Below are 26,020 nucleotides of genomic sequence, written 5' to 3'. Positions count from 1 at the left end.
ATTCTTTGTCTGTTTTAGTGGTTTTTGTGTAAAAGTCTATTTTGTCTAGTATTACGATGGGCACACCAGCTCTTCTTTTGTTTCTGTTATCATGGATTATCTTTTTCCATTCTTTCGCTTTCAGTCTGCGAGCATCTTTGTTGGTAAGATGTGTTTCTTGTAGGCAGCAAATAGATGGATTTTCTTTTTTAATCCATTCAGCATTCTGTGTCTTTTAACTGGGGAGTTGAGACCATTTACATTCAGTGTTACTGTTGTTAAGTACAGACTTCACCTTGCCATGTTTCTGTAAATAGTTCTGTTTATGTACTTTGGATTTCATTTGTTTTGCTGGGTAATTATCTACTTTTCCATGATGTTCCTGTTTCTGTGTTACTGTGTGTAACACGAGCTTGAGTATGTTTCCTAGGGCTGAGTGAGTACTTAAAAATGCTTTCAATCTCTGTTTTCTGTGGAAGATCTTTATTTCTCCTTCATTCATAAATGAGAGTTTTGCATGGTACAGTAATCTGGGTTGACAGTTTTTTTCTTTTAGTACTTAGAGTATGTCTCAGCATTCTCTCCTTGCCTGTAGGGTTTGTGACGAGAAGTCTCAGATGAGTTTAATCAGGTTTCCTCTGAATGTAATTTGGCATTTCTCTTGTGTACATTTTAGGATCTTTTCTTTATATGTTACTGAGGAGAGTTTTGCCACCATGTGTCCAGGTGAAATCTTTTCTGGTTGTGTCTATTGGGAGATCTGTGTACTTCCTGAACTTGGATGTCTCTTTCTTTCTCCAGAAGGGGAAAGTTCTCTGCTATTATTTCATTAAGAAAGCCTTCTAATCCTTTCTGTTTCAATGCCTTTTTGAATTCCTAGGATTCAGATGTTGGATTTTGGCAGATCTCCAACTGTGTTTTTCAATTTCCTGATTTCTTCTTGTGTTTGGTCTGTTTTTTCCAGAAATTTGTCTTCTAGTTCTGACATTCATTCTTCTGTTTCATTTACTCTATTATTAAGACTACCCACTGTATTTTTTTTATCTGCTCTATTGAATTCTTCATATCCAGTATTTCATACTGACTTCTCTTCAGTATCTTAATTTCTTGGGAACATTTTTCATTTAGGTTGTGAATTTGATTGCATCTAAGTGACGATTAATTTTCTGAATTCCATTTCTGGCATATCCTCAATCTCTTCTTCTACTTCTGTTATTGAAGAGGTAATATAGTGTTCCATTCTGGGGCTAATGCTGTCTTCCTTAGTCTTATTAAAATTTTCCCCCTTTCTTCATCATTTCCATTTCCTTTTATCTTTAATATATGTCTTGGTGCTTGTGATGAGGTTTCCCTCTGCTATGAGCCGCTATGTGTTTGTGCATTACCAGTGGAAACACGAAGCCCCACCTCTGTAAGTCCTGCTCTCTTCTGGATGGTGATGGGGGCAGATAGGAGAGCTCTGGTGCACTAAGCCCCACCTACTTGGGCCGGGCTCTGGTGTGTGAAAGGAGCTAAGAATTTCAATGTTTAGAACTTCTCCCTGTTTTACAGCTTGTGTGGTGGGAGAGGGGAAATTACTCTGAAATGTTGTGATCCTTGTTCCCGGGTTGGGAGTTGTGGTGAAGTGGCCCCCACCATTGATGGGTAGCAAATGCAGTAGCACCGTGTTTACATTCGGAGATGTAAACAGACAATATGGCTTATGGCTTCTCCCAGCCAGCTGCAGTCCAGTTGAGGAGAAGGGGAGACATGGATAGGCAGGGATGTGTCTGAGTTTTCCGTGTATTCCCCTATTCTTCCCTCTTGGAATTTCAAACAGTTTGCCCTGCTTTCCCTTCTGCTGCTAATGGCAGCTCCATGGACTTGTGATCTTGCATCTCACCTGGTCTGCCCGGGAAGGGTGTGGCGTCAGTCACCCTGTTCAGCTTCCCTACTGTACCTCTGCTGTGTCTCTGTGACTATTTACTCCCTCTGTGTGGTCCTGCTCAGTCTCTGCTGGACTCCCAGGCTTCTCCACTAGAAACTCCCGCAGCTCTGTCACCAGACCATATCCTCTTTCCTTATTAACTATCTATTTTCCTCTGCAACTCAGAATGTCTTGTTGCTATACCACCATAAAGATGTATGTTAAGTGAAATAAGCCAGGTGTACAGAAAGAAAAGTACAATGATCCTGCTCATTTGTGCGTTCTAAAAAAGCTGATCTTCTAGCAGTACAGAGTAGAATGGTGGTTGCCAGAGGGTAGGGAGAGATTGGTCAATGGCTACCAAATGTCAGGAAGAGTAAGTTCTGGGGTTACATGGTTGGGTGACTGTGGTTAACAGTATGTAGTATATATTTTAAAGTAGCTAGTAGAGAGGATTTTTTGAGACATACACACACAGAGCTGCCATCCACTGGTTCATTCCCTAAATGCCGACAAAGGCAAGGATTGGGTCAAAATAAAGCCAAGAGCCAGAAATTCAGTCTAGGTCTCCCCACGTGGGTGGCAGGAACTCAGTTACTTGAGTCATCACTGCTGCCTCACAGAGTCTGCATCAGCAGGCAGCTGGAGTCAGGAGCAGGAGCCAAGTATAGACCCCAGGCGCTCTGATACAGGATTCAGGTGTTTTAGTCAGAGTCTCAACTGCTAGGCTAAATGCCAACCCTGGAGAGAGATTTTGAATGTTCTTATCACAAAGAAATGATATGCTACAATCATTGCACAATCATTTCACAGTTGAAACATCACACTGTACCCCATAAATATAGGTAATAATTATTTGTCAACTAAAAAATTCAACATAAGGAAGATGAAGAATAATTTTAATGGTTATAATTTAAATGGCAACAAAATAGTGTATTCTTTTAGTTATATCAATTTGCATTTCACTAGTTATTAGTGTTAACTTTTTTGCTTGTAACTATTGTTTGTGTTCCTTCTGACATCAGTAGTCTATTTAGGCCGAATTTGCCAGTCATGGAATTTGGATCAGAAAAATAGTCCTTTTTTTTGAAATAGTTCAGAAAACATTTGTAAATGTTATGTCATTTTTATATTATTTTGAATCCTCTCCTCTCACCTGGGTAAATTAGCATACTAAAAACCAAAATGTTAGGTCTATGTTCATATAGTTCACTTAGCACTTAACTATCAGATAGCTGTGTTCTAGTGAAACAGCTTCATATGTCTGTTTTAAAACCTTATATTCCATTTTAAGATGTTTTAAAATGTATATCCATATGTAGCTGGAGTTTTATATGTCTAAGCTTTCTGAAAGAAACTTGGATTTTAATGCTAAGGAAAGTGTTTATGGGTAACTTAAACATATACAAATGTGTGTAAGAAAAAGCTGAGTATTTACACAAAGTTAAGCATCTGAGAAAGCTGATTTAGGAAAAGAGAAAGAGTGGGGGTTTTACTCAGCACTGTTTCTTCTAGTGTTAGTCTTAAAGCTTTAGAGCAATCCTGAGAATGTGGAAAACTGCTATTAGTCCAAAAATGCAGTGAAGCAGCCTTGTTCTATGTTAGAAATAATCCACTGTCTTCCCAGAAGGAAACCCTTGGCAAAGGAGAAAAGCCTTCTTCTCGGGGTGTTTCTCTGCTCATTATTTTTTTGTTTGCTTGTTTTATAACATAGTAAGGAAAATCATATGTGTCATATTTCTTTTTTTTTTTTTAATCTATTTTATTTATTTGAAAGGCGGAGTTAGAAGGAGAGAGAGCGAGAGATCTTCCATCTGCTGGTTCACTCCCCAAATGGCCACAAAAGCCAGGCCAGAAGTTTTATCCAGGTTTACTACATGGTGCAGGGACCCAAGCATTTGAGCCATCTTCTGCTTTGCTCAGGCACATTAGCAGGGAGCTGGATTGGAAGTGGAGCAGGCTGGGACTCAAACCGGCACCTATAGATGATGCTGGCATCACGAGTGGCAACTTAATCCATTAGGCTACAACACTAGCCCTGATATGTGTCATGTTTCTCTCATCAGAAAATCTACCCTTTTCTATGTAGGTTAACCTAGTGGTAGCTTCTACTGATTACTGGCAATGTACAAGCATATTTCAAAGAGTTCATTGAAAATGGCATTAAAAGACACTTTTTTTGATACAAAAAATTTTGAAATCTACACATATGAGGGATCTTCACAAAGTTCATTGAAATGTATATTTTGAAAAAGCTGCATGGATTTCAGAAAATTTTTAGACCAAAATAAAACTTTCCTTTAATTCCATTTTTCACACTGTTTCTGAAATACCTATCTACCTGATGGTCACTAGTGAAGCTGAATTTAGAGGGTATGTGTGGAGAAGATTTTAGATGGCTATCAGAAGAGAGTGACCTAGGAGAGGAAGATAATCTGAATAAGAAAAGAATGTGTCATACTGTCTTTTAAACTATATTTGACCAGTAGGTTGCGTGATATTTATAATTCCTTTTTCCACCCTGCCTTCCCCTTTTGTAACTATTTTATACTTTTTAGTTTTATGACTCTGGAACCATTTTTATGAAGCTGAGTCTTAATAGAAGATCCTGTATTCAGTCCCTGAAGGGTTCAGTCAGTGACTAAATGTAAAACTGTGTCCAGACGCATGATGGAACCACATTAAACTGCTGCTGCCCTCGGGCTATTTGACAGCTGTCTGCCTTGATGTGATATTTAAATCACTGTGAAATATCAGAGTAGGAATACCAATTTGCAACCAAAACATGCTTCTGAAGCGTGAGAAACTTCAGACAAAAAAAAGCTATAGACATCACTTTGAAAGGTTTTTGATGAGCAAATTGCAAATATCAGCACCTCTAAGCTTGAAATATTACCTGTTAAAATAGAAAATTGAATATTGTATATAATCTCTCTTCAAAGAAAGTGAAACTAGATTGATTCAAATTGAGAATCCTAAAAATAACTTGAACTGCTACCTAAATGGACACAGCAAGTTAATGTGGTGAGGAGTCTCACATAAGTTGTGAAGTTCTAGAGTACTTTAATGTCTATTTGTGTATTCCAGATTGTTCCATACAGTACTTTGCAGGTGGAAGATGCTCATAAATAGAATTACCTCCTCCCATTTTCAGTGACTAAGACTTTATCACTGAAAGTAACGGTTGCCTTTTCTGTTCCTTGATGAGGAAAACTTCCATCTGGTATCTCCAGGCGTTTCACTGCCAGAGACCATTAAAGCCATGTTGCTTTTTGTTGTGACAGGCATAAATTTAAAGACATTTATGAACTGTCAGCATCATTGTAAATCTGTCTGTTACCAGGTCCTTACTGACTTGTGCTCTCTGCTAATCAGGCCCATGTGACCTGTGCTGTCTCACTGGGCCATGTTCTTAATGCTCTGTTGTTAGCATCTTGGAATTATTAATAGCTTTTTTTAAACAAGGGAATTCATTTATTCATTTTGCTCTGAGCCCCACAAATTAGATAGTAGTCTGCTGGTAATTCTGTCTTTTTATTGTATAGTTCTGTTTAGGTAGATATTTTAAGGGAAGAACTAAGGAAATAAAAACAGGAATCCATGAGGTTATACTATGATATAAATAAATAGGAAAGAAGAGACAGATTTTCCTTAAAATATAAGATCAACTAGTAAATATAGAAGTGACAAATAAATAACCACTATTTGGCAACTATAATGCTATATGGTAAAAACCTTTCTTAAAGGGGCTACTTTCTGGTGTAGTGGGTAAAGCTGCCTCCTGCCGTCCTGGCATCCCATATGGGCACTGGGTAGATTCCCAGCTGCTCCACTTCTGATCTGGCTCCCTGCTAATGTGCCTGGGAAAACAGTGGGTAATAGCCCAAGTGCTTGGGCCCCTGTACCCATACGGGAGACCCAGAGAAAGCTCCTGGCTTCTGGTGTTGGTCTGGCCCAGCTTTGGCCATTTTGGCCATTTGGGGGGTGAACCAGCAGGTGAAAGATTTCTCTCTGTCTCTCCCTCTCCTCTCTCTAATTCTGCATTTCAAATAAATAAATAAAAAGCCTTTCTTAGAGAGTTTACTTCTATTAAAATTGTTTTTTAAAGATTTACTTATTTTGAAAGCCAGAATTAGAGAGAGGGTAAACAGAGGGAGAGATATTCCATTTGCTGGTTCACTCCCCAGATCACTGCAATGGCCAGCGCTGTGGCAGGCTGAAGCCAGGAGCCAGGAGCTTCATCCTAGTCTCCCACATGGGTGGCTGAGGCCCAAACACCTGAGTGATCTTCCATTGTTTTTCCTAAACCATTAACAGGGAGTTGGATTGGAAGTGGAGCATCCAGGACTCAAATCGATGCTCATATGGGAGGCCAGCAGGCAGTACAGGTGATGTCTTTACCTGCTACATCACAATACTGACCCCCTCTATTAATATTTTTATATCTTTTAAAGGAACCAGTTTGTTATTAAAAACATTTTGTAGAGTCCAACTTCCCTGCCCATTTGCCCTTGCCCTTGCCCTTACCCTTGCCTGTGATAAGATGGAGAAGAAAGGATGAAGAGTGCAGAGATGGCAGCTGGACTTGCAGGGAGATTAGTTATATTGAGCAAATAAGTTACTAGACTTAGCAAATCAGTAAATGTCCTAAAAATAATGACAACCAGTTTTCTCATTGTCTGAAGGGATTTACAAGCTTTGAAATGTGGAATGTTGAACAGAACACCAAGGTCTCATGTTAGTATAGGAATTATCATTGTGAACTTGAGATTTTTAAATTCATGTGTAGAAATAGTTTAAATGTGTGTATATATAAATATACATTTATGTACATACATATGTATATTTCTTAGTTAAATATACTGTGAGGGTCTGGAGGCAGTGACATCTCAGTAGGAGTGAGCACAGTGAGAGCCCAGATCATATACCAAACTTGACAATGGCATCCCCAGTGGCGGAGCAGGTCAACATAGCATGACTTCCTGTGTGATGCACTGGGAAGAGCATAGCATTATTTATGTATACTGCTACTAGGAATTCATGGCCTAAATCTGGTCACAAGGAAGCACTGAACACATCCAATTTCAGAGTCATCTACTGAATGAAAGTCAGGTACTGTTCTTGAAGACTGCCAAGGAGGTTACACACAAAGACTGAGAGACTGTGACACACTGAGAGACTAGTAATACATGACAACTAAAACACAGATATCGTTAGGACATCTGGGGGATTTTGCATAGGGTCTGTTGAGCTGTTTTTGTATTGCCAGAAGTTTTCAACTGCTATGTAAGCACTAACAAGTGTTGTTGCTAGATCTTCTGGGAGGAGTGTGTTTAGTTTTTTTGTTTAAAGATTTATTTATTTATTTGAAAGGAAGAGTTGCAGAGAGAGAGAGGGAGAGACAGATCTTCCATCTGCTGGTTCACTCCCCAAAGGGCCACAATGGCCAGGGCAGGGCTAGGCTGAAGCCAGGAGCCAGGAGCCTCCTCCAGGCCTCCTTCCCAGGCACATTGCAGAGAGCTGGATTGGATGTGGAGCAACCAAGACTCAAACTGGTGCCCATATTGGATACTGGTGCTGTAAGCCCTGGTTTAACCCACTGTGCCACAGTGCTGGCCCCAGAGTATGTTTAGTATTTTAAGAAACCTCCAAACTGCATTCCAAAGTGGCTGTACCATTTTGCATTCCTGCTAGCAAATGAGAGTTCCTATTGTTCCGTATTCTTGTCTGCATTGAGTGTTGTCATCATTCCACATTTTGGCCATTCTCGTAGATCTAGTGGTATGTCATTGTTTCATTTATTCTGTGGACATATAGTGTGGAACATCTTTTTATATATTTATTTGCCATCTATATATCTTTTTTGATATGTTATCTGATTAGACTTGGCCCATTTTTTAATCAGGTTATATTTTAAATCAGTTTTCTTATTGTTGAGTTTTAATTTTCTTTAAGGTTTATTTATTTATTTGAAAGGCAGAATGACAGAGAGAGAGGGAGAGACAGAGATTTCCATCTACTGGTTCACTTCCCAAATGATCACAATGACTGGGGCTGGCCCAAGCCGGGAACCAGGAACTCCATCCTGGTTTCCCATGTAGGTGCCAGGGGCCCAAACACTTGCACCATCCTCTGCTGCCTTGCCAGATGCATTAACAGGGAGCTGGATTGAAGCAGAGCAGATGAAACTTGAACCAACACTCTCATATGGGATGTCAGCATCATAAGTGGCAGCCAAGTTTTAGGAATCTTTGATATTATGGATAACAGGCCTTTCTTAGATGTGTCTTTTACATTTTATTTTCTCCCAGTCTATGGCTTATCTTCCTATTATCTTGATGGTAATGATCTAGAGCAAAAGTTTTTACTTTTAATAAAGTCCAGCTGCTCGGTTTTCTCTTTCATAAATCATGCACATATCTTTGGTGTTGTATTTTTAAAAAGTCATTACCATACCAGAGTCATTGAGGTTTTATTGTAGTTTAGAAACTGTCTTATAGATTTGGGTTTTACAGTCAGGTCTGTGATCCACATTGGGATAATTTCTACAAAGGGGTAAAATCTGTGTCTAGATCAAGGTTTTTTGTTTTTGTTTTTGTATGTGAATGTCCAGTTATTACAGAAATGTGTCTTCCAGCATTGTATGGCTTTCACTTCTTCTTCAGAGTTCAGTTGACTGTATTTATGGGGTCTGTTTCTGGGCTCTGTGTTCTGTTCCATTGATGACTTTTGTCCTTTCACCAATACCATGCTGTCTTGAATATGTAGATTTATTGTAAGTGTTGAAATCAGATGGTGTTAGTCCTCCAGCTTTGTTCTTGTCCTTTTATATTCTAATTCCTATTCTGGGTCTTGCTTCTCCATTTAAACTCTAGAATAATTTGATACCCAAGAAAGATTAAATTGTATTGAATCTACAGATCAAGTTGGGAAGAACTGACATCTTGACAATATTTAGTTTTCCTAACTGTGAACATGGAATATATCCATTTATTTAGTTCTTTCATTCACCAGAATTTTTAGTTTTCTTCATCTTGATTTTGTCCATATTAGATTTATACTAAAGTATTTCCTTTTTAGAGGGTGCTAATGTAAATGATACATGGCTGAAGAGCCCGTGAGAGTATTTTAGGCAAGGACCTAAATGAAAAAATGAAAGATCTCTGCGAGTGAGATTCCAGTAGAAAGAACGGGCCATCAAAGAAGGAGGTACCTTTCTCTGAAGGGAGGAGAGAACTTCCACTTTGACTATGGCCTTGTCGAAATAAGATCAAAGTCGGCAAGCTCAGGGGACTTCCATGGCCTTGGCAACTCATGACTTGAGCCTGGGGAGATTGCTGATGCCTTAAACAAGAGTGTCAATTTGTTAAGTCAACAACAGGAGTCACTGTGCACTTACTCCCCATGTAGGATCTCTGTCCTTAATGTGTAGTTCGACATGAATTAATGCTATTACTAGTGCTCAAACAGTATTTTGCACTTTGTGTTCTGTGTGGGGGCAAACTGATGAAATCTTTACTTAATATATACTAAATTGATCTTCTGTATATAAAGATAATTGAAAATGAATCTTGATGTGAATGGAATGAGAGAGGGATCGGGAGATGGGAGGGTTGCGGGTGGGAGGGAAGTTATGGGGGGGGGGCATCCATTGTAATCCATAAACTGTACTTTGGAAATTTATACCTACTAAATAAAAGTTTAAAAAAAAAAAACTTAAGGAATATGCCATCAAACGGCCTAGCCAGGCCCTTCCTAAGGCATTTCTTCAGGTCAATTCGAAGTCCTGTTAGCCCCAACTCTGTCTAGACCCATTTTTAATCAGTTAGTGGTTTATGCCTTTGCTATATATCAAATTAATGAATTCCCATTTAATACCCAACTAAATTTGCCCCATCATGTTTCAAAGAATGCTGTGTAGAAGTTTGAGCAGCTTTTTGAATTTTTGTGTGCCAGTGAAAAGAGAAAGTGTAAAACTGAAAACATGAATGAGTAGAAAATCAGTGTCTTCATGGGCAGGGAAGTTTCCTGTGGACGTGGAGAGGAGCCCTGCTCCCCAGCATGCCGCTGTGGGGCTGTCTACCATGTGCTCCTGCGTGCAGGAGGACTGTGACGTGCCTGAGAGAAAGTCCATGTGTCAGGTAGGCTTCTGGGAAGCACAGGTTACAGCGCTGTGGCTATGAGTTCCATGTTGAAGAATTAAATATATGTTAGATAGGTGTCTTTAAACAGAAGCATGCATAAAATAAGGTTATGTGTTGATCAATTAAAGAAAATGTTTTAGGGGCTCACGGGGGCTAATATGTAACCCTATATATTCCCCTGCAGCAATGCTTCAATATGTATTTTTTTTTAAAGATTTTTATTTATTTATTTGACAGGTAGAGTTTGAGATAGAGAGGTCTTCCATCCGTTGGTTCACTCCCCAAATGGCTGCAGTGGCCAGAGCTGGGCCTCTTCCAGGTCTCCCATGCGGGTGCAGGGGCCCAAGCACTTGGGCCATCTTCTGCTTTCTCAGGCCATAGCAGAGAGCTGGATTGAAAGAGGAGCAGCTGGGACATGAACCGGTGTCCATATGGGTTGCCAGCACTGCAGGCAGAGGATTAACCCACTGCGCAACAGTGCTGGCCCCTTCAGTACTTATTAACTCAGTATTCACAGCAACATTATTGAAAACAACTTATCATGAGTAACAAGAATTGAATGTTCAGGATAAATAGAATATTCAGAAGACTTTACCTCTGGTCTATATAATATGAAGCAGTAAAGTATTTTTTAAATATAGTTATGTATTCCTTGCTAAAATAAACCTTACTGTTTAATATCCCTCATTCAGTTTTATCTGATTACTAACTTTATAGTTCTAAAGATAGAAATATATTTTACTAAGTATCATAAATAAATCATATATGAATATACTCACTAGTATTTGTCTTAAAGAATCCTGACTTTCTTAAATGTATAATGTCTGTGGCAACTCTGCTGGCTTTCAGAATCTAATAGACTTATTATGAACAGCTCTGGATGTGAATTGACTTGAGTGAGGAATATCTTACTAGACTCAAATGGATGAATTAGCTAATTGCATTTATCATGTGAAGGGATATGTGAAAAGAGAAGGAGGAGACTCAACTTGATTCAGAAGCAAAATGAGAAGAAAAGATAATTGGCATATTCTACACATTTTTCTTCCAATCACCAAGTATTAGAGAAAACAAATTGGAGACTTGTCTTTGAACAAGAAGCAGATGTGCTAATCATATTCTTCATATTTTTTTAACCTGCTGTATCTTTAGATGCTGATTTTTGTCTAGAGCAAGGTGTTGGGGCTACTAAAATGGAATTTATAACTTCAACTTTTGTTTAAAATCTCTTTGATGCCTGGCACATTTCACTGTATTAATGCCAGGAAATAAATGTTTTCTCCTCTCTTCTTTAAATAAGCGGTTGTTCTTTTGATGCAGGGTCACTTCTAATTTTGATTTTTGGGAAATGAGAGGAAAAATGTATTCTTTGAGACCAGTTGTTGGCTACGCCAGGCTTTGGAGCTTCCTCATTGCCTTTACTCAGCAACTATATGGGAAAATGTTTGTAAACTGTAAAGCAATGCATTAATAGTAATTGTTCTTCCTCCTTGTTAAACAAATTTAATTTTTTTAAAAAAAGCATTATTTAGTACAAATGTCCCTTCCACCCAAAATCCCTACTAATGGTTATTTGGCCTTTGGGTACTTATTTTGCACGTTATAATCTTACAAAGTGATTTCCATCAGGTGTCTCAAAAGAACTCCAAGAAGTTGATGAGCATCATAGTCTCATAGATGGGAAAACTGAAGCACAGAGAAGCTCTGAACTTTGCTTCCTGGCTAGAATATTCAGCCTCTGCTTTCTTGGTGTGCTTCATGGGTTGTTTTTCCTTTTCTTTTCTTTTCTTTTCTTTTTTTTTTTTTTTTTGTTTTTTTTTTTTGTTTGTTTGTTTTTGTTTTTGTTTTGTTTTCCTTTTGTAAATATCCCTGCCTTACTGTTGTCCAGAATGATTTGTATTTTGCAACATCTCATGTTTTTCCCCTGCAGAGATATTCCGATGCCCTTAGTCAGCTCAGGAGTAGAGCATGGCAATTTGAGAGAGCTGGCATTTGCAAGAATGAAAGACCTTGGAATACAGGTAAGAGTGAATAGGCCTGTCAGGATGAAAGTGAACTGAAACACAGAAGCCTTTGGTACTGCCACACTTACAGACTGATCTCACAAGTCAAGTTAAAAAGCTTTCATCTGTTGAGGGCGTTCTCTGTAATGTGTTGAAGATGAAGCTAGTGGTAGCAAGGCTGCATCCTACCCTTTTCTCTCTTGCTGCTTTCAACCAAAGGGTAGAGGTCTTTCGATTTGTATTTTAAAGGCAGAGAGACAGGGAAGGAGAGGAGAGATTTCCCATCCACTGGTTCATTTCCCAAGTGCCTGTGACAGCCAGGGCAAAACCAGAAGCTAGGAATTCAATCCAGGTCTCCCGCATAAGTGGCAAGGACTCAACTACATGAACAATCACCTGCTGCCTCCCAGGGTGTTTGTTAGCAGGAAGCTAGAATGGAGAGCAGGGTCTGGCACTCCAGTGTGAGACCCAAGGGTCCCAGTGACTGCTTAATCAAGGCATCAAACACCCACTTTGTCCTTTGAATTTAATGATTGTTGTTTCTCCCTACTCAGATTGCCAACTATGTGTTTAACCCTCTTTTTTCAAAATATTTTTTTCTTTTGAAGTATTGGATATTCAATTCTTGATTAGCAGGTTATAAAAGAATAAGAGGTGGTTTCTCAAAGGAAATTACCAATCATTTGAAGAGACAAGGACTATATACATGAAATAATTCCCAAATGCTGTTGTCCCACATATACCAGTCTCATTTGCCCCATCCCACATCATGTCTATTCAATTCATGTATTTGTTTCACAAATGTTTACTGAACAACTTCTCTCTCCTGGCCCTGGAATAGGAAGAGCCAAGGAATCTGAAATTTAATGGTCTCTGTATGTGATTCTTAAGTCATAAGTAAGGTTTGAAACTTAGTGCCCTAGAAACTTCTTAAAACTGTTAAGGGGGTAAGACAGCAATGGTGGGTAGGGCACAGCACTGATTCCTGGCTCTGCATTCAGAGATTTGGAGTCAGCAGGTTGGGATGTGGCCACAGCATCTGTTTGTATCCAGCACAGTGTGCATGGTTCCCATGCACAGTTTAGACATGGACCAGACATTGAAAGACATTGTTGTAAAGACTACATATTGTGTTTGTGGTATAACCTAAGATGTTTTCTCACTCAAATTTATCATGGAGGCCGGTGCCGCGGCTCACTAGGCTAATCCTCCACCTTGCGGCATCGGTACCCCGGGTTCTAATCCCGGTCGGGGCGACGGATTCTGTCCCGGTTGCCCCTCTTCCAGGCCAGCTCTCTGCTGTGGCCAGGGAGTGCAGTGGAGGATGGCCCAAGTGCTTGGGCCCTGCACCCCATGGGAGACCAGGATAAGTTCCTGGCTCCTGCCTTCGGATCTGCGTGGTGCGCCGGCCCCAGCGTGCCGGCCGCGGCGGCCATTGAAGGGTGAACCAACGGCAAAGGAAGACCTTTCTCTCTGTCTCTCTCTCTCAGTGTCCACTCTGCCTGTCAAAAAAAAAAAATGTATCATGGAGAAAATTGCTTAGAAGATTGTTTGTCCAAAGGATGGTTTGTAAACATTACTGGTTTATTCTTCCCCCACCCCCTATTAAAAAAAAGTGATGAAAAGTTTAAGTTCTAGAAAAACAGCAAATACATTCCCAGTAATACACAGCAGCATCAAACTAGATTTTGTGCCCCTGCTGCCTCACAGCCTCTAGCAGTCCTTGTTCTCCACCCCTCCTACTGCTGAGAACACCTTTGCCGAGGTGGCTGCACCCTTTGTAAACATTGGTAGTCCATCTTAAAGGAAAATAAGATTAAGTCTGAGGGCTGGAGTTCAGTCACAGCCAGAGACATCTAGTTCCCACGATCAGTATCTTTACCAAAAGGCAAGCACACCAGTTTCTGCCTTTATTATGAGAGCATATACCTGTAATGTACTCACGTGCAAGCTACTACTATTCAGATCTACTGTAGGTAATTACAACATTTACATTCAATATAATAGTAGTTAAAGATTTATGATCTTTGCTCTGCAATTTTTGTTTGCTGTAGTTCATGGAATCTACATCTGCAAGTTATTATCTCAGGCTGGTTCCCAGAATGTGGAAATAACCTTAGTTTTTATAGAGCTGAACAATGATGGAATCTTTTTTTTTTTTTATAGAATTCTATACATATATAACAGTCCTATATAAATATACTATTAGAATAGTTGTTTTGACATCATCAGATTTCCTAAGATGACATTTTTCACTGGTGGAAAATCTTAGAATCCTGAAAATAATGTTTATGGTTTTTTTTTAATATTTATTTATTTGAAAGTCAGAGTTACACAGAGAGAGAAGAGGCAGAGAGAGGGGTCTTCCATCACTGGTTCAGTTCCCAATTGGCCACAGTAGCTGGAGCTGCACTGATCCAAAGCCAGGAGCTTCTTCCAAGTCTCCCATGCAGGGGCAGGGGCCCAAGGACTAGGGCCATCTTCTACTGCTGTCCCAGGCCATAGCAGAGAGTGGGACCAGAAGTGGAGCAGCCGGGACTCTAACCAGCGCCCATATGGGATGCCGGCACTGCAGGCAGCAGCTTTACCTGCTATGCCACAGTGCCAGCCCATTTATGGGTTTTGTTCTACAGGGTAAAATATACCATAGAACATATAGTTAAATAATAATTTTGTTCTTATAACTGTCAGTCTAGATAGAAAGTACACCGCTTGTGGAGTACGAATGAGAGAGGCATCATAGTACTAGGCTGTGCAGATAGGCATTGCATTGGCATTCTGTGCCACCTGCTTTAAAAGCCACGTGTGACCGTGGCTCAGATTGCATACTACAAGACTCCAGGTTCCTTCCCGCCTACCTTCCTTTTTTCCATTCTTTTTTCCCTTGCTTCCTTCCTGCCATTCCTTCTTCCACAGACCACTCTTTGCCAAAAACAGCCATCTTCAACATGCATCTTCTTAATATTTCTGAAATGATACAGATACGGTGATACTCAAAATGTTAGCTACCATAAAATGGTGCAGGTTTTACAGTTTTAGGACTTTGCCTTTCATTCTTCCATGTAGATAGTTTTGGATTGTACTCTCAGATAATTACAGCTCCAAGGAAAACTGTTTTCTAATTTTGTGACTTATATCCTTATATATTGGTCTCTTTTGAATTCTACATTTCTTTTAAAAGTAATATTATACTACTTCATACACTTCTCCCACCCTCAGACTTATTAAAGATGAATTTATTTTTAAAGTCAGTTATTTTATATCATTGTGAATTATGTCCATTCTTAATTTTGAGCCTAGAATTTGATGGAGTTAAAGAAAAATTTAATTAGTTACCAGTTTTTTGTTTGATTCTTCCCTTCCCCCTTCTTTTTGGTAGTGTCGAGATGTGAGAACCAGAGAGGTTGGAATCCAAGAAATTCATCACAAAGTACGGCCATATCAGGTGAGTTTCTCTGTATTATAGAGTTGGGTTCTGGTAGGGTCTTTGCCAAGCCTGGACCCCCACCTTCTTACCAATAGGACTGAGCCCTAGAAGTGAATGTCTAACTCAGAGTAATTGAGGATTAGGTACAGATTTAAAGTCATGACAGCCAAATACAACGGTGACTGAATGCTAGAAGAGCCAGGTTAGTAAAACCAAGTCTGAACATCTTTCCAGATCAGCAGTGTCCAACAGAACTCTGCAGTGTTAGAAGTGTTCCATCATCCGAGCTGTCCGTCTTAAGTAGGCATTAGCCATGCGCTGCTGTTGAGAAATTGAGCAATTGAAATGTGGTGGATAGAAATGAGGAACTGTCATCTTCTGGCTACTTTAGTATGATTCAATTTTAATTAATTCAAATATAAATAGTCATATTCAACTAGTGGCTGCTCGCAAGAACATGGTATAATCTGCCTATCTCTGTGTATATCTGTAAAACTATTGCCTGTTGGTGATAATCAGATGAATAGATTGGTCTTTACCAACCAGGGGTCCTCAGATTTTAGGCAGAATGTCCTAAAGTGTTTATCATAAATTATGAATTAACTATTTTATAATGTCCAGCTGTGTGTCAGATTTCCTGTGGGGTTTTAATGCTGTGGAGCCCCATTCGAACAGCAGGAATAGATCATCTCTGTGTTAGTATTTCTTTTCTTGACATAAATTGTTCAATTGACATTTTTCACACATAGGATCTTTTGAAGGAACAAGTAGACCCAACACACTTTATCATTTTGCCAGATTCTTACATATTTTCATTAGTTATTTAGCAAACATGCCAAGTTAGGATGAAATATAACTGTTGGTCTGAGTTGTTCACCACGTTGTAAGTATACTGTGCCCATTTATAGGATGTATTTGGGAGTAACCTGTAAAAAATATGCAGGTTTCTCTGTATAAACTTAAATTTACTTGTATGTATGCAAAGTACAAGGGCCATTTGTAAAATGAATTGAAGAGTCAAGTCTGTACATTGCTACCACAAAAGCTTTCCCTGGGGCCGGCGCTGTGGTGCAGTGGGTTAACACCCTGGCCTGAAGCACCGGCATCCCATATGGACGCTGGTTCAAGACCCAGCTGCTCCACTTCCAAGCCAGCTCTCTGCTTTGGCCTGGGAAAGCAGTACAAGATGGCCCAAGTCCTTGGGCTCCTGCACCCTCGTGGGAGACCCAGAAGAAGCTCCTGGCTCCTAGCTTTGGATCAGTGCAGCTCCAGCCATTGCAGTCAACTGGGGAGTGAACCAGCGGATAGAAGACCTCTCTTTCTCTCTCTGCCTCTCCTCTCTGTGTAACTCTTTCAAATAAATAAATAAATCTTTATTAAAAAAAAAAAAAGCTTTCCCTAAAAAACCTATTCTCCAGTGATTGAATTTTCTTTTCACTTTTTAAAAAAAAAATATTTATTTATTTGAAAGGTGGAGAGAGAGAGGCAGAGAGAGAAAGAAGTCTTCCATCCCCTGGTTCACTCCCCAAATGGCTACAATAGCCAGGGCTGGACCAGACCAAAGCAGGAGCCTCATCCTGGTCTCCCATGTGGGTGCAGGGTCCCAAGCACTTGAGCCATTTTCCACTGCTTTCCCAGGTGCAATAGCAGGGAGCTGGATTGGAAATGGAGCAGCTGGGACTCAAACCGATACCCATATGGGACGCTGGCTCTGCAGGCAGTGGCTTAATCTGCTACACCATAGCACCAGCCTGTCTTCACATTTGTATCTCATAATTAAGCATACTAATATAAGAGCCCTATAGGATGCCATACTTTCTTAAAATCCCATGAAAGAGTAAATGACCGGATTCACAAATTAATTTTCTAAAAGATTTTACTGGAGGAAATAAGGACTAGGCAATGAAACCACTGGGGCCAGTGCTGTGGCACAGGATGTTACACTGCTACCTGCAGCCCCTGCATCTATTACGGGTGCCAGTTTAAGTCCTGGCTGCTCCGTTTCCCATCCAGTTCCCTACGGAAGATGACTCAAGTGCTTGGGCCCCTGCACCCACCTAGGAGACCCGGATGAAGCCCCTGGTCCAGCCTTGGCCATTTGGGTGGTGAACCAGCAAATGAAAGTGCTCGCTCTTCTCTCTCTCTCTCTCTCTCACTCTCAGAGATTGTTCATCAAGAATCAAAGATTTAAATACGTGGAAGCATTTACAGAGCTGGATATCTGTAAGAACCTCAGGGTTAATGAAGTTCAAATATTTGTAGAATTGTAATGTTGTTTTCCTTTTATAATAGTTCATGAACAAGACATGTACTTTTATTTAATCTTGGTGCGATTTGAGAGTAGACAAGTAAAATGAAACATAATCAGTGGATCATTCTTTATCCCTAACTGTGACTTTTAACCTAAATAAATATATACAATTATAAAAATGAACTTGGTTCTATAATTTTGAAAACCACTTTTTTTTCCCCCATGGCTTTTTGTTAAACAGGTTGAATTGGTGAGGAGAGATTATGTGGCAAACGGTGGCTGGGAAACATTCTTATCATACGAAGACCCAGATCAAGACATTTTGATTGGCCTGCTACGATTACGAAAATGTTCGGAGGAAACCTTCCGTTTTGAATTGGGTGGCGGTGTTTCCATAGTCCGAGAGCTGCACGTGTATGGGAGTGTAGTCCCTGTGAGCAGCCGGGATCCAACGAAATTTCAGCATCAGGTATCCCACGTTCCATTTCTGTTTGACTTATAATTAAGAAGTTACCCAGGCCAGCGCTGCGGCTCACTAGGCTAATCCTCTGCCTTGTAGCGCCGGCACCGGGTTCTAGTCCCGGTCGGGGCGCCAGATTCTGTCCCGGTTGCCCCCTTCCAGGCCAGTTCTCTACTGTGGCCTGGGAGTGCAGTGGAGGATGGCCCAAGTGCTTGGGCCCTTTACCCCATGGGAGACCAGGATAAGTACCTGGCTCCTGCCATCGGATCAGCACAGTGCGCCGGCCGCAGCGGCCATTGGAGGGTGAACCAACGGCAAAGGAAGACTTTTCTCTCTGTCTCTCTCTCTCTCTCTCACTGTCCACTCTGCCTGTCAAAAAAAAAAAAAAAAAAAAGTTGTTACCCAAAGGAGGAAAAGAGAAAAAGAATAGGATGCAGAGGGGCTGAGGGAGACAGAGGAGCAGGAAAGGGGAAAGGGAGCCTAGACCCAAGGGAACCGTGTTTCAGTTGCTCAGAGATGTTTTCTCTCCAGATTGTACCCTTTGTGGAGTGTTAGGGGAGCAGGAGAACAAACTGAGATTCAGTCAAGTGGAACATACCAGAATGAGCCATGTGAATTTACTGTGCTTGAAAGTCAAAGATCATCTAGCAGTTTCATATGGATGGACCAACTTAGGGACTCAAATGAGATGGTGCTGTGAAAGCACTTAGAAAACATTAAAGCACTTAATATAAGTTGTATTATATGTAGTGAAACTCTGCCTTAACCCCCAAAGACCTAAAATTAATAGCTCACTTTTTAAAATTTCAGGAAAATGTTTTAAAACCTCTAATGGTAGAGATAGGGTGAGCCTCAGAATTGATGACTTAGGAATCTTACCTGGTTTCAAAACCCTTTTAGAGGGAGGAGAGTGACTCTAATGAAAGACTGATTGCTCCAGAATTCCATCACCTGGACTTTGCCTAGAACTTACCTAAAAAGAGACAAAAGCTGAGAGAGACTCACCTCTTGCTGTGATGAGATTACATCATCCACAAAATACCTTTTGGTGGAAGGGTATACCTTTTTTACTAGTCTGCTACTGTGGTGTGCTTTTGTTATAACTGAATGGTTTCTTTTTCCTTGCTCCTCTAAATGGGTTTTTGTCTCAGCAGATTTTAACAACTGCTAAGTTACAGTCTTCTTGTTTTCTTAGCCCCTTAATGGACTTCCGTCTGTTCTTGATTCCCCTACTCTCTCCGTGTCTCCTTACAGGGATTTGGCATGCTGCTGATGGAGGAAGCAGAAAGAATAGCTCGAGAGGAACATGGATCTGGGAAAATAGCTGTCATATCAGGTAACGAGGGGAGGCTGAAGTTCATAATTAATTCGCATTTTGAACTTGGTACCACAGTGAAAACGACCTTGCTGCTCTCTTGCCCCTACCTAGGAATATGATGTTGAAAATTGGGCCAGACTGACTGGTGAGGGGCTGTGTTCAAACACAAAGAAAATTCATGAGAGCATTTGGTGAACAGGAGCTTTCAGAGATGTACTCCGTCCCTGAGAGTGGCAGGACCAATCATCCGTATCCTGTCTTCTCACTGCCTGTCACATTGGCCTTCATGGCCACGTCTGTGCTTTGTGCCCAGTAGTTGCTCTGGGGAAGTGGAGCTTGATGTAGGGATCCAAGGGAAAGGTAAACCAATGTAGAGGTTATCACTGTTGTTCAAAAGCATTAGTGTTGTTTAAAGGCAGACGTCTTGTTCCTTAAATGTTGTTCCCAGTGAATTTGTTCTTGGAGAAGAGCTTTCCTTTGTTTGGGAGGGGAGCAGAGGGAAAGGTTTTCCTCAACCCTTTTTAGGATCCCTGGCTGGGTCCAACAATGAAGTCGGGCAAAGATAGATTAACAAGCGGAAAAGCATACAGATTTATTGGGTGCAAATTTTACAGAACATGGGAGCCTTTTTAAGGAAATGAAGACCCAAAGAAATGAATTGAACCTGTGTTTTATTCTGTGTTTGAAGTATGGAAAGTTGTGGAAAAACTAGAATAGGATAAAGGAGTATGAGCTGAGGGTAATAGCTGGGGAGAAACGTAAAGGTTCTGTTCATCCAGATTCCTCTTGCCTGTGTCGTCTTTAGAGACAAAGACGCTCCTTTTGTCCCGGTGTAGGGAGGGCGGCTTTCACCTGAGCGTCTCCTGACCTGTTTCAGAGAACGGGTAGGGAAGAATCCTTCCTGCTGTTTCTCAGATTGCTTTAGCTGAAAATATTTTCTGTGCCAACGCACCATATTTCGGGGAAGTGAGTTTGGTTCCTTACCCCTTTCTTTATAAGGAATAATAAGCTTCCCATTCCTGTCTAGGACCTCAGATAACTGGGGAAGTAGCCAAGAGAAAGAAATTGTGGTGTGAATAGAACAAGAAATGTTGTATACCTATTTCATTCCTACTTTTTAGTACTAGGTCTCTACAGAAATTGCTCTTCCTAGTAGGAAGCTACATAGCATGGTAAAAGACAAGATCAAAATTTAGTTTATTTTCCTTCTAGCATTTGCTTGTTTTGCCATTAGACTGCCACATTCCTAAAGCTGAGAAAATACTCTTTTCTGACAAGTAGTAAGTAGAAATGAAGTTTAAAAAAAATAAGGTGTTGCCAATCAATAAATCAGTTTCCATACCCAGGTTTTAATTATTAAAGTTAGGAAAATATAATGATCTGGGCTTTCTTAATCATTAAGTGCTATTTTGGGTTTTGACATTATCCAGACAGATTGATAGAGCATTTTTTAACATGTCTAGCTTAATATATTTTTTCTGTTATCTTTAGTTTTACAAAGAAGAGTTAACCAAATGAGGCTTGGTACTGACATCTGTAATAAAATATTTGCCTCTCAGCTGTTTAACTTAATGGCTGGCCAGAAGTAGCAGGAAAAGGCCACAGTGACTTGTAACTGCTCATGGTATCACCCAGCACTTCTGTGGTCCCTTGTGCAAGAGTGTTTTCAGTAAAGTACTTGTGAAACTTTAATTTGCTCACAGATCACCTGGAACTCTTGTTAAAATTCAGTCTAGCTCATTAAGACCTGTTGGGGCCTGGGTGCCTACAAGTCTAACAGATTCCCAGGTGATACATATCACTGATTCAGACCACAAGATTTTCATATGCTCTTCCAAATATCTCTTTTCTTCCCAATTATTAAAGTAATGACTTTCTGGCCTTGGCAGTGCTGTACTCCCAAAGTCCAGTCCACAATCACATGATTTGCTGGTGTCTATGGAAACCTAATGAATTTTAAAATTGGAGAGCATCCATAGTCCATCATTGCTTGACATTGTTTCATTTGCCTTCATGATATCTCTCTCTTTTTAGAACTGTTACATGCAGAGAGGGTTCTTAACTTGCCTGAGGTCATACCCAATTGCTCATAAGAGCCTCACTTTCTGCTTTTTATGAGCAGGGTGTCTTTCTAAATGGAAATCAGCATCTGTCCTCTTTCCAGCTTTTTATCATAATCTAAATAATAGCTCAATTTTAGATCATCTGCATGTAGAATTTCTAAAAATAACTAGAGACTTTTACAAAGTAACATATAAGAACCTTTCTGCTTGTCAGCGGGTACAGTAGGCCTACTAGACTTTTATAAAGTTTTGGCCAGTGGTTTCCTTAGGAACAGTCCTAGCATGCCCTGCTGGAACTAGAGTGAATTCTTGAGGAGGAAGCACGCGGCAAGTTCTATGTCCTGTTACTCTGGCCTGGGAGTACCACCGTTCTTCTCCAAAGGGGAGCAGCTGAGGGTCTTGACTTGCTGTTTGACCTAAGCTCTGTTACTCTTCAAATGACAAAACTAAGAACGTTTTCTCTATGAATGCTGTCTGTTACTTCTCCAAGTTAGTAATATGTTGCTCTGTATTTTAAGTTTCTGAATCTGACACTTGAGGTGTCCACTGTCCAGCACTTCAAGGAGAGCAGTTGTGAAGAATTTATAACATGTTTTTTAACATTTTTTTCTTCCATGTTTGCTCGCTCTGACTTTTTTTTTTAACTGAGTACAGTGCTTGTATGTGTATGCACATGTGCTTCTGCTTTGATTGTTTTTTTTGTAAAAAGTCAAACACTTATTCCCTCTGTAATTTGATCCTTAGAATAAGACTCCCTTCATGATAATAGTGGTGTTTGTGGGCTGTCACTAACAGTACTTCATTTGATGTGGTATATAAGAGGAGACTCTGATATGGATGCCGGCAGGTGCCAGGATTCCATTCCCACCCTCCTTGTGATCTAGGATGGTTTTATTTGATCTCCATGGATCTGTAGTACCTTATTAAAAAACAGCTGGGTTAGGTTATCTTTTACAGCACTGTCTAGAATTCTGCCCCTAGAATCTTACCTTCTTTACTTCTCAACATGACCAGTTGTGTTTTACTGGTTACATTTTAAGCAGATTCTTTTCTAATAACATAGTAAAAGACTTCAATTTCATCAGTAATTGATTTCAATCTCATTGTAGGTTGGATGTTTGATGAAAATAATGATGATAAATTTTCTCATTGGTAGTTAATCCTATTCATGATTTGTAGAAGCATATGAATTTTGGTCACAACTGCTGATACCTTATGACCCAAACGTCTCCAGTTCCTTTTCTGACCTTCTACTCAATTCATAATTCCATCCTTGTTCTGGGTCTCTGGGTTTTTGTATGAGTCATACACAGGGCTGTATGACAGTGCTGGCCTAGATGTTTTGTCCTGGCATAACTAGTAGTTTGAGTAAGGGAGAGACAGAGCCATTTATCATCTTGGATACACTGACTATAAGTGTAATGGATTTTTGTAGAACTTTTTTCAAAAATTACATCCTGATTCATTATATTTCCTTTCACCTGTCTAGCAGTTTTTCTGTTACTTAGATTTACAATCTTAGATTCGGCCTCTAGATAATATTATTAGCTACATAATAAATCTGATTTAAATCTCTGGTAAAAAGATTCTTCATTCTTTTTCCCTATTGAAAAAATAGGGTTTTTTTTTTAAATATTTATTTATTTATTTGAAAGTCAGAGTTACACAGAGAGAGGAGAGGCAGAGGCAGAGAGAGCGAGAGAGAGAGAGAGGTCTTCAACGCGATGGTTCACTACCCGGTCGGCCACACGGTTGGAGCTGTGCTGATCCAGGAGCCTCCTCCAGGTCTCCCACATGGGTGCAGGGACCCAAGGACTTGGGCCATCTTCTATTGCTTTCCCAGGCCATAGCAGAGAGCTGGATTGGAAGTGGAGCAGCCAGGTCTTGAACCAGCGCCCATATGGAATGCCGGCACTTCAGGCCAGGGCATTAACCTGCTGCACCACAGCATCAGCCCCAAAAAATAGTTTTTTAAAAGCTGTGTCACCTCAGTGCATTTATTTATTTATTTATTTATTTTTGACAGGCAGAGGGGACAGTGAGAGAGAGAGAGAGACACACAGAGAGAGGTCTTCCATTTCTGTTGGTTCACACCCCAGTGGCCGCTGTGGCTGGAACACCACGCTGATCCAAAGCCAAGAGCCAGGTGCTTCTCCTGGTCTCCCATGCGGGTGCAGGGCCCAAGCACCTGGGCCTTCCTCCACTGCCTTCCCAGGCCACAGCAGAGAGCTGGCCTGGAAGAGGGGCTACCGGGACAGAATCCGGCGCCCCAACCGGGACTAGAACCTGGTGTGCCAGCACCGCAAGGCAGAGGATTAGCCTATTGAACTGCAGCACTGGCTCCTCAGTGCATTTTAAAGTAATATACAATATATTTTACAGCTGATTATCTTTTTTTAAAGGTTTATTTATTTATTTGAAAGGTAGAATTACAGAGAGGCAGAGCGAGAGAGAGAAAGAATATCTTCCACCCACTGGTTCACTCACTAAATGGCCACCACAGCCAGAGCTGGACCAGTCCGGAGCCAGGAGCTTCCTCCATGTCTCCCATGTGGGTGCAGGGGCCGAAGAACTTGGGCCCTCTTCTACTGCTTTCCCAGGCCATAGCAGAGAGCTGGATCAGAAGAGGAGCAGCCAAGATCGAACCGGCACCCATACGGGATGCTGGCACTGCAGGCAGCAACTTTACCTACCACAGTGCTGTCCATTAAGATAATTTTTCTCCCTACTTAGACAACACATTTTTCTCAGCTTGCCATTAATTATTTCAGAGTAAGAAAATGCTTCTTTTTACACATAAAAATATTGGTAAATCAGTGTTATAAGAACAGCCAGTCTATAAAATAATGTGTGGGCAGGAAATAGTAGTTCATTGCTGCTGAATGTCTAAGCAATTAATTAGTCCTGTTAACACCAAGTGTTTTAGTATCTTTTACCAACCTACTCTTGTGTCTTCTGTAATCACTAAAAGGTTGTATTTACTTAAAAACAGTGATGCTCACCTACTTGGATAATCTGTCTTTCCTTTAAAAATGTTAGCATAAATAGTTTCTCTCTTCCCTCTCTTAGGGTGTAAAATGCAAGGAGTTATACTAGAAGCTAGCCAGAACATGTGAAATGCCATCACTAATAATCACCATGGAAACAAAATCTCTGATGTCACACTGCCTGTACCATTTCCAAAAGGGCAAATATAACTTTTGATAGCCACTATTTAAAAAGCCATTTAATACCCCCAACAGAATGATTTCTCTCTCAGCCATTTTGGTTAGGTATCAGATTTAATCATGTTTCTGTTTCAGTTTCCTAAGCTAATTGCTATGCAGTAAGACGAACAGCTATTCCCCAAGCTCCCCCTACTACCTTCGTCATAAGCAGTATTCTATTTGTGTTCTTTCAAGTAGAAAATTAATATGGCCATTGGCCAAGAATTGTCCAAGGTTGATAGATCACACAATGATGGTGAGAAATGAGGAAAATGTCTGAATGGTTGATGACAGCAACCATTGAAGTCAGAGGCTGACAGCCATTTTGTTTAAATCTGTAAAAGGCCAAAGAAGGGAGGGAAGAAGTATTTAAATATAGGATAATTAAACGAGTCACGCTGGAGCTGAGATCATTGTTAATCATGATGCTCAGTTATATGACCCTAAAACTGTAGCTTCAGTCCCCAGTGGTCAAAAATTCACTGTGTCTGTGCCTTATATAATCCAGTGTGGCTTCCTAGGACTGAAGTCAATGGTCTTATACCCCCAAAACCATTAATTAATAAAAATCACATGTGGGCAGAAAATAACAGTTGTTTTGTTTCCTTGAACTAGAGATGGTGGCGATTTACTTCCTAAACCCCAGAAACTCTGCCTGTATTCCAGACTACTACACATCTCCCTTGGGTTCGGGTAAAGGTTATTTTATTCCTTGCATTGTAATCTAGTTGAGAAGAAGGGTATATTTATAACTAGGTCTGTCTGATTATGGACTCACAGTTGTTACCAAAATGCCTACAAAAGCTTTTCATTATGGCATACCTGTTTGCTAATGGACACAGGAAGCATGCCAAACGCAAACAAGCTTGTGCCACACTTAAGTGGGTTAATATGGGACCTCGCAAAAAGGACAGGGAAAGATTGTTTGCTCTTTAATACTTTCAGCCCTTTACATAATTTATATATTTTTTTTAACTTTTATTTAATGAATATAAATTTCCAAAGTACGATTTATGGGTTACAATGGCTTCACCCCATACCGTCCCTCCCACCCACAGCCCTCCCCTTTCCCACTCCCTCTCCCCTTCCATTCACATCAAGATTCATTTTCGATTATCTTAATATACAGAAGATCAGCTTAGTATACATTAAGTAAGGATTTCAACAGTTTGCTCCCACACAGAAACATAAAGTGAGGAATAATAGATGATTTTTTTTAAATGATGATGAAATCAGATCAGACCTATTGTCATGTTTAATCCC

At 40.3% G+C, this 26,020-nt stretch overlaps 1 protein-coding gene across 7 annotated transcripts in view; it reads left to right on the top strand.

Moving 5' to 3' along the window:
* ELP3 (elongator acetyltransferase complex subunit 3) overlaps positions 1-26,020 on the top strand; it is a 119,430-nt gene that overhangs the window by 58,578 nt on the left and 34,832 nt on the right. For 6 of the 7 annotated variants that reach the window (XM_089325450.1, XM_089325448.1, XM_002709449.6 and 3 more), the window contains 4 exons: positions 11,960-12,050; positions 15,412-15,477; positions 17,952-18,179; positions 19,425-19,506. In XM_089325450.1, the coding sequence (XP_089181576.1) occupies positions 11,960-12,050; positions 15,412-15,477; positions 17,952-18,179; positions 19,425-19,506 (467 nt within the window). Of the gene's footprint in view, positions 1-11,959; positions 12,051-15,411; positions 15,478-17,951; positions 18,180-19,424; positions 19,507-25,372; positions 25,501-26,020 lie in introns of those variants that run through there. The other variant, XM_089325447.1, reaches the window with a different exon arrangement.

The sequence above is a fragment of the Oryctolagus cuniculus genome, chromosome 2 (genome assembly GCF_051225735.1).
Source record: "Oryctolagus cuniculus isolate XC-2025 breed Fujian yellow rabbit chromosome 2, ASM5122573v1, whole genome shotgun sequence".
NCBI classification, from domain to species: Eukaryota; Metazoa; Chordata; class Mammalia; order Lagomorpha; family Leporidae; genus Oryctolagus; species Oryctolagus cuniculus.
Note: the sequence above shows the minus strand (reverse complement) of the source record. Positions and strands in the feature narration are given on the sequence as shown.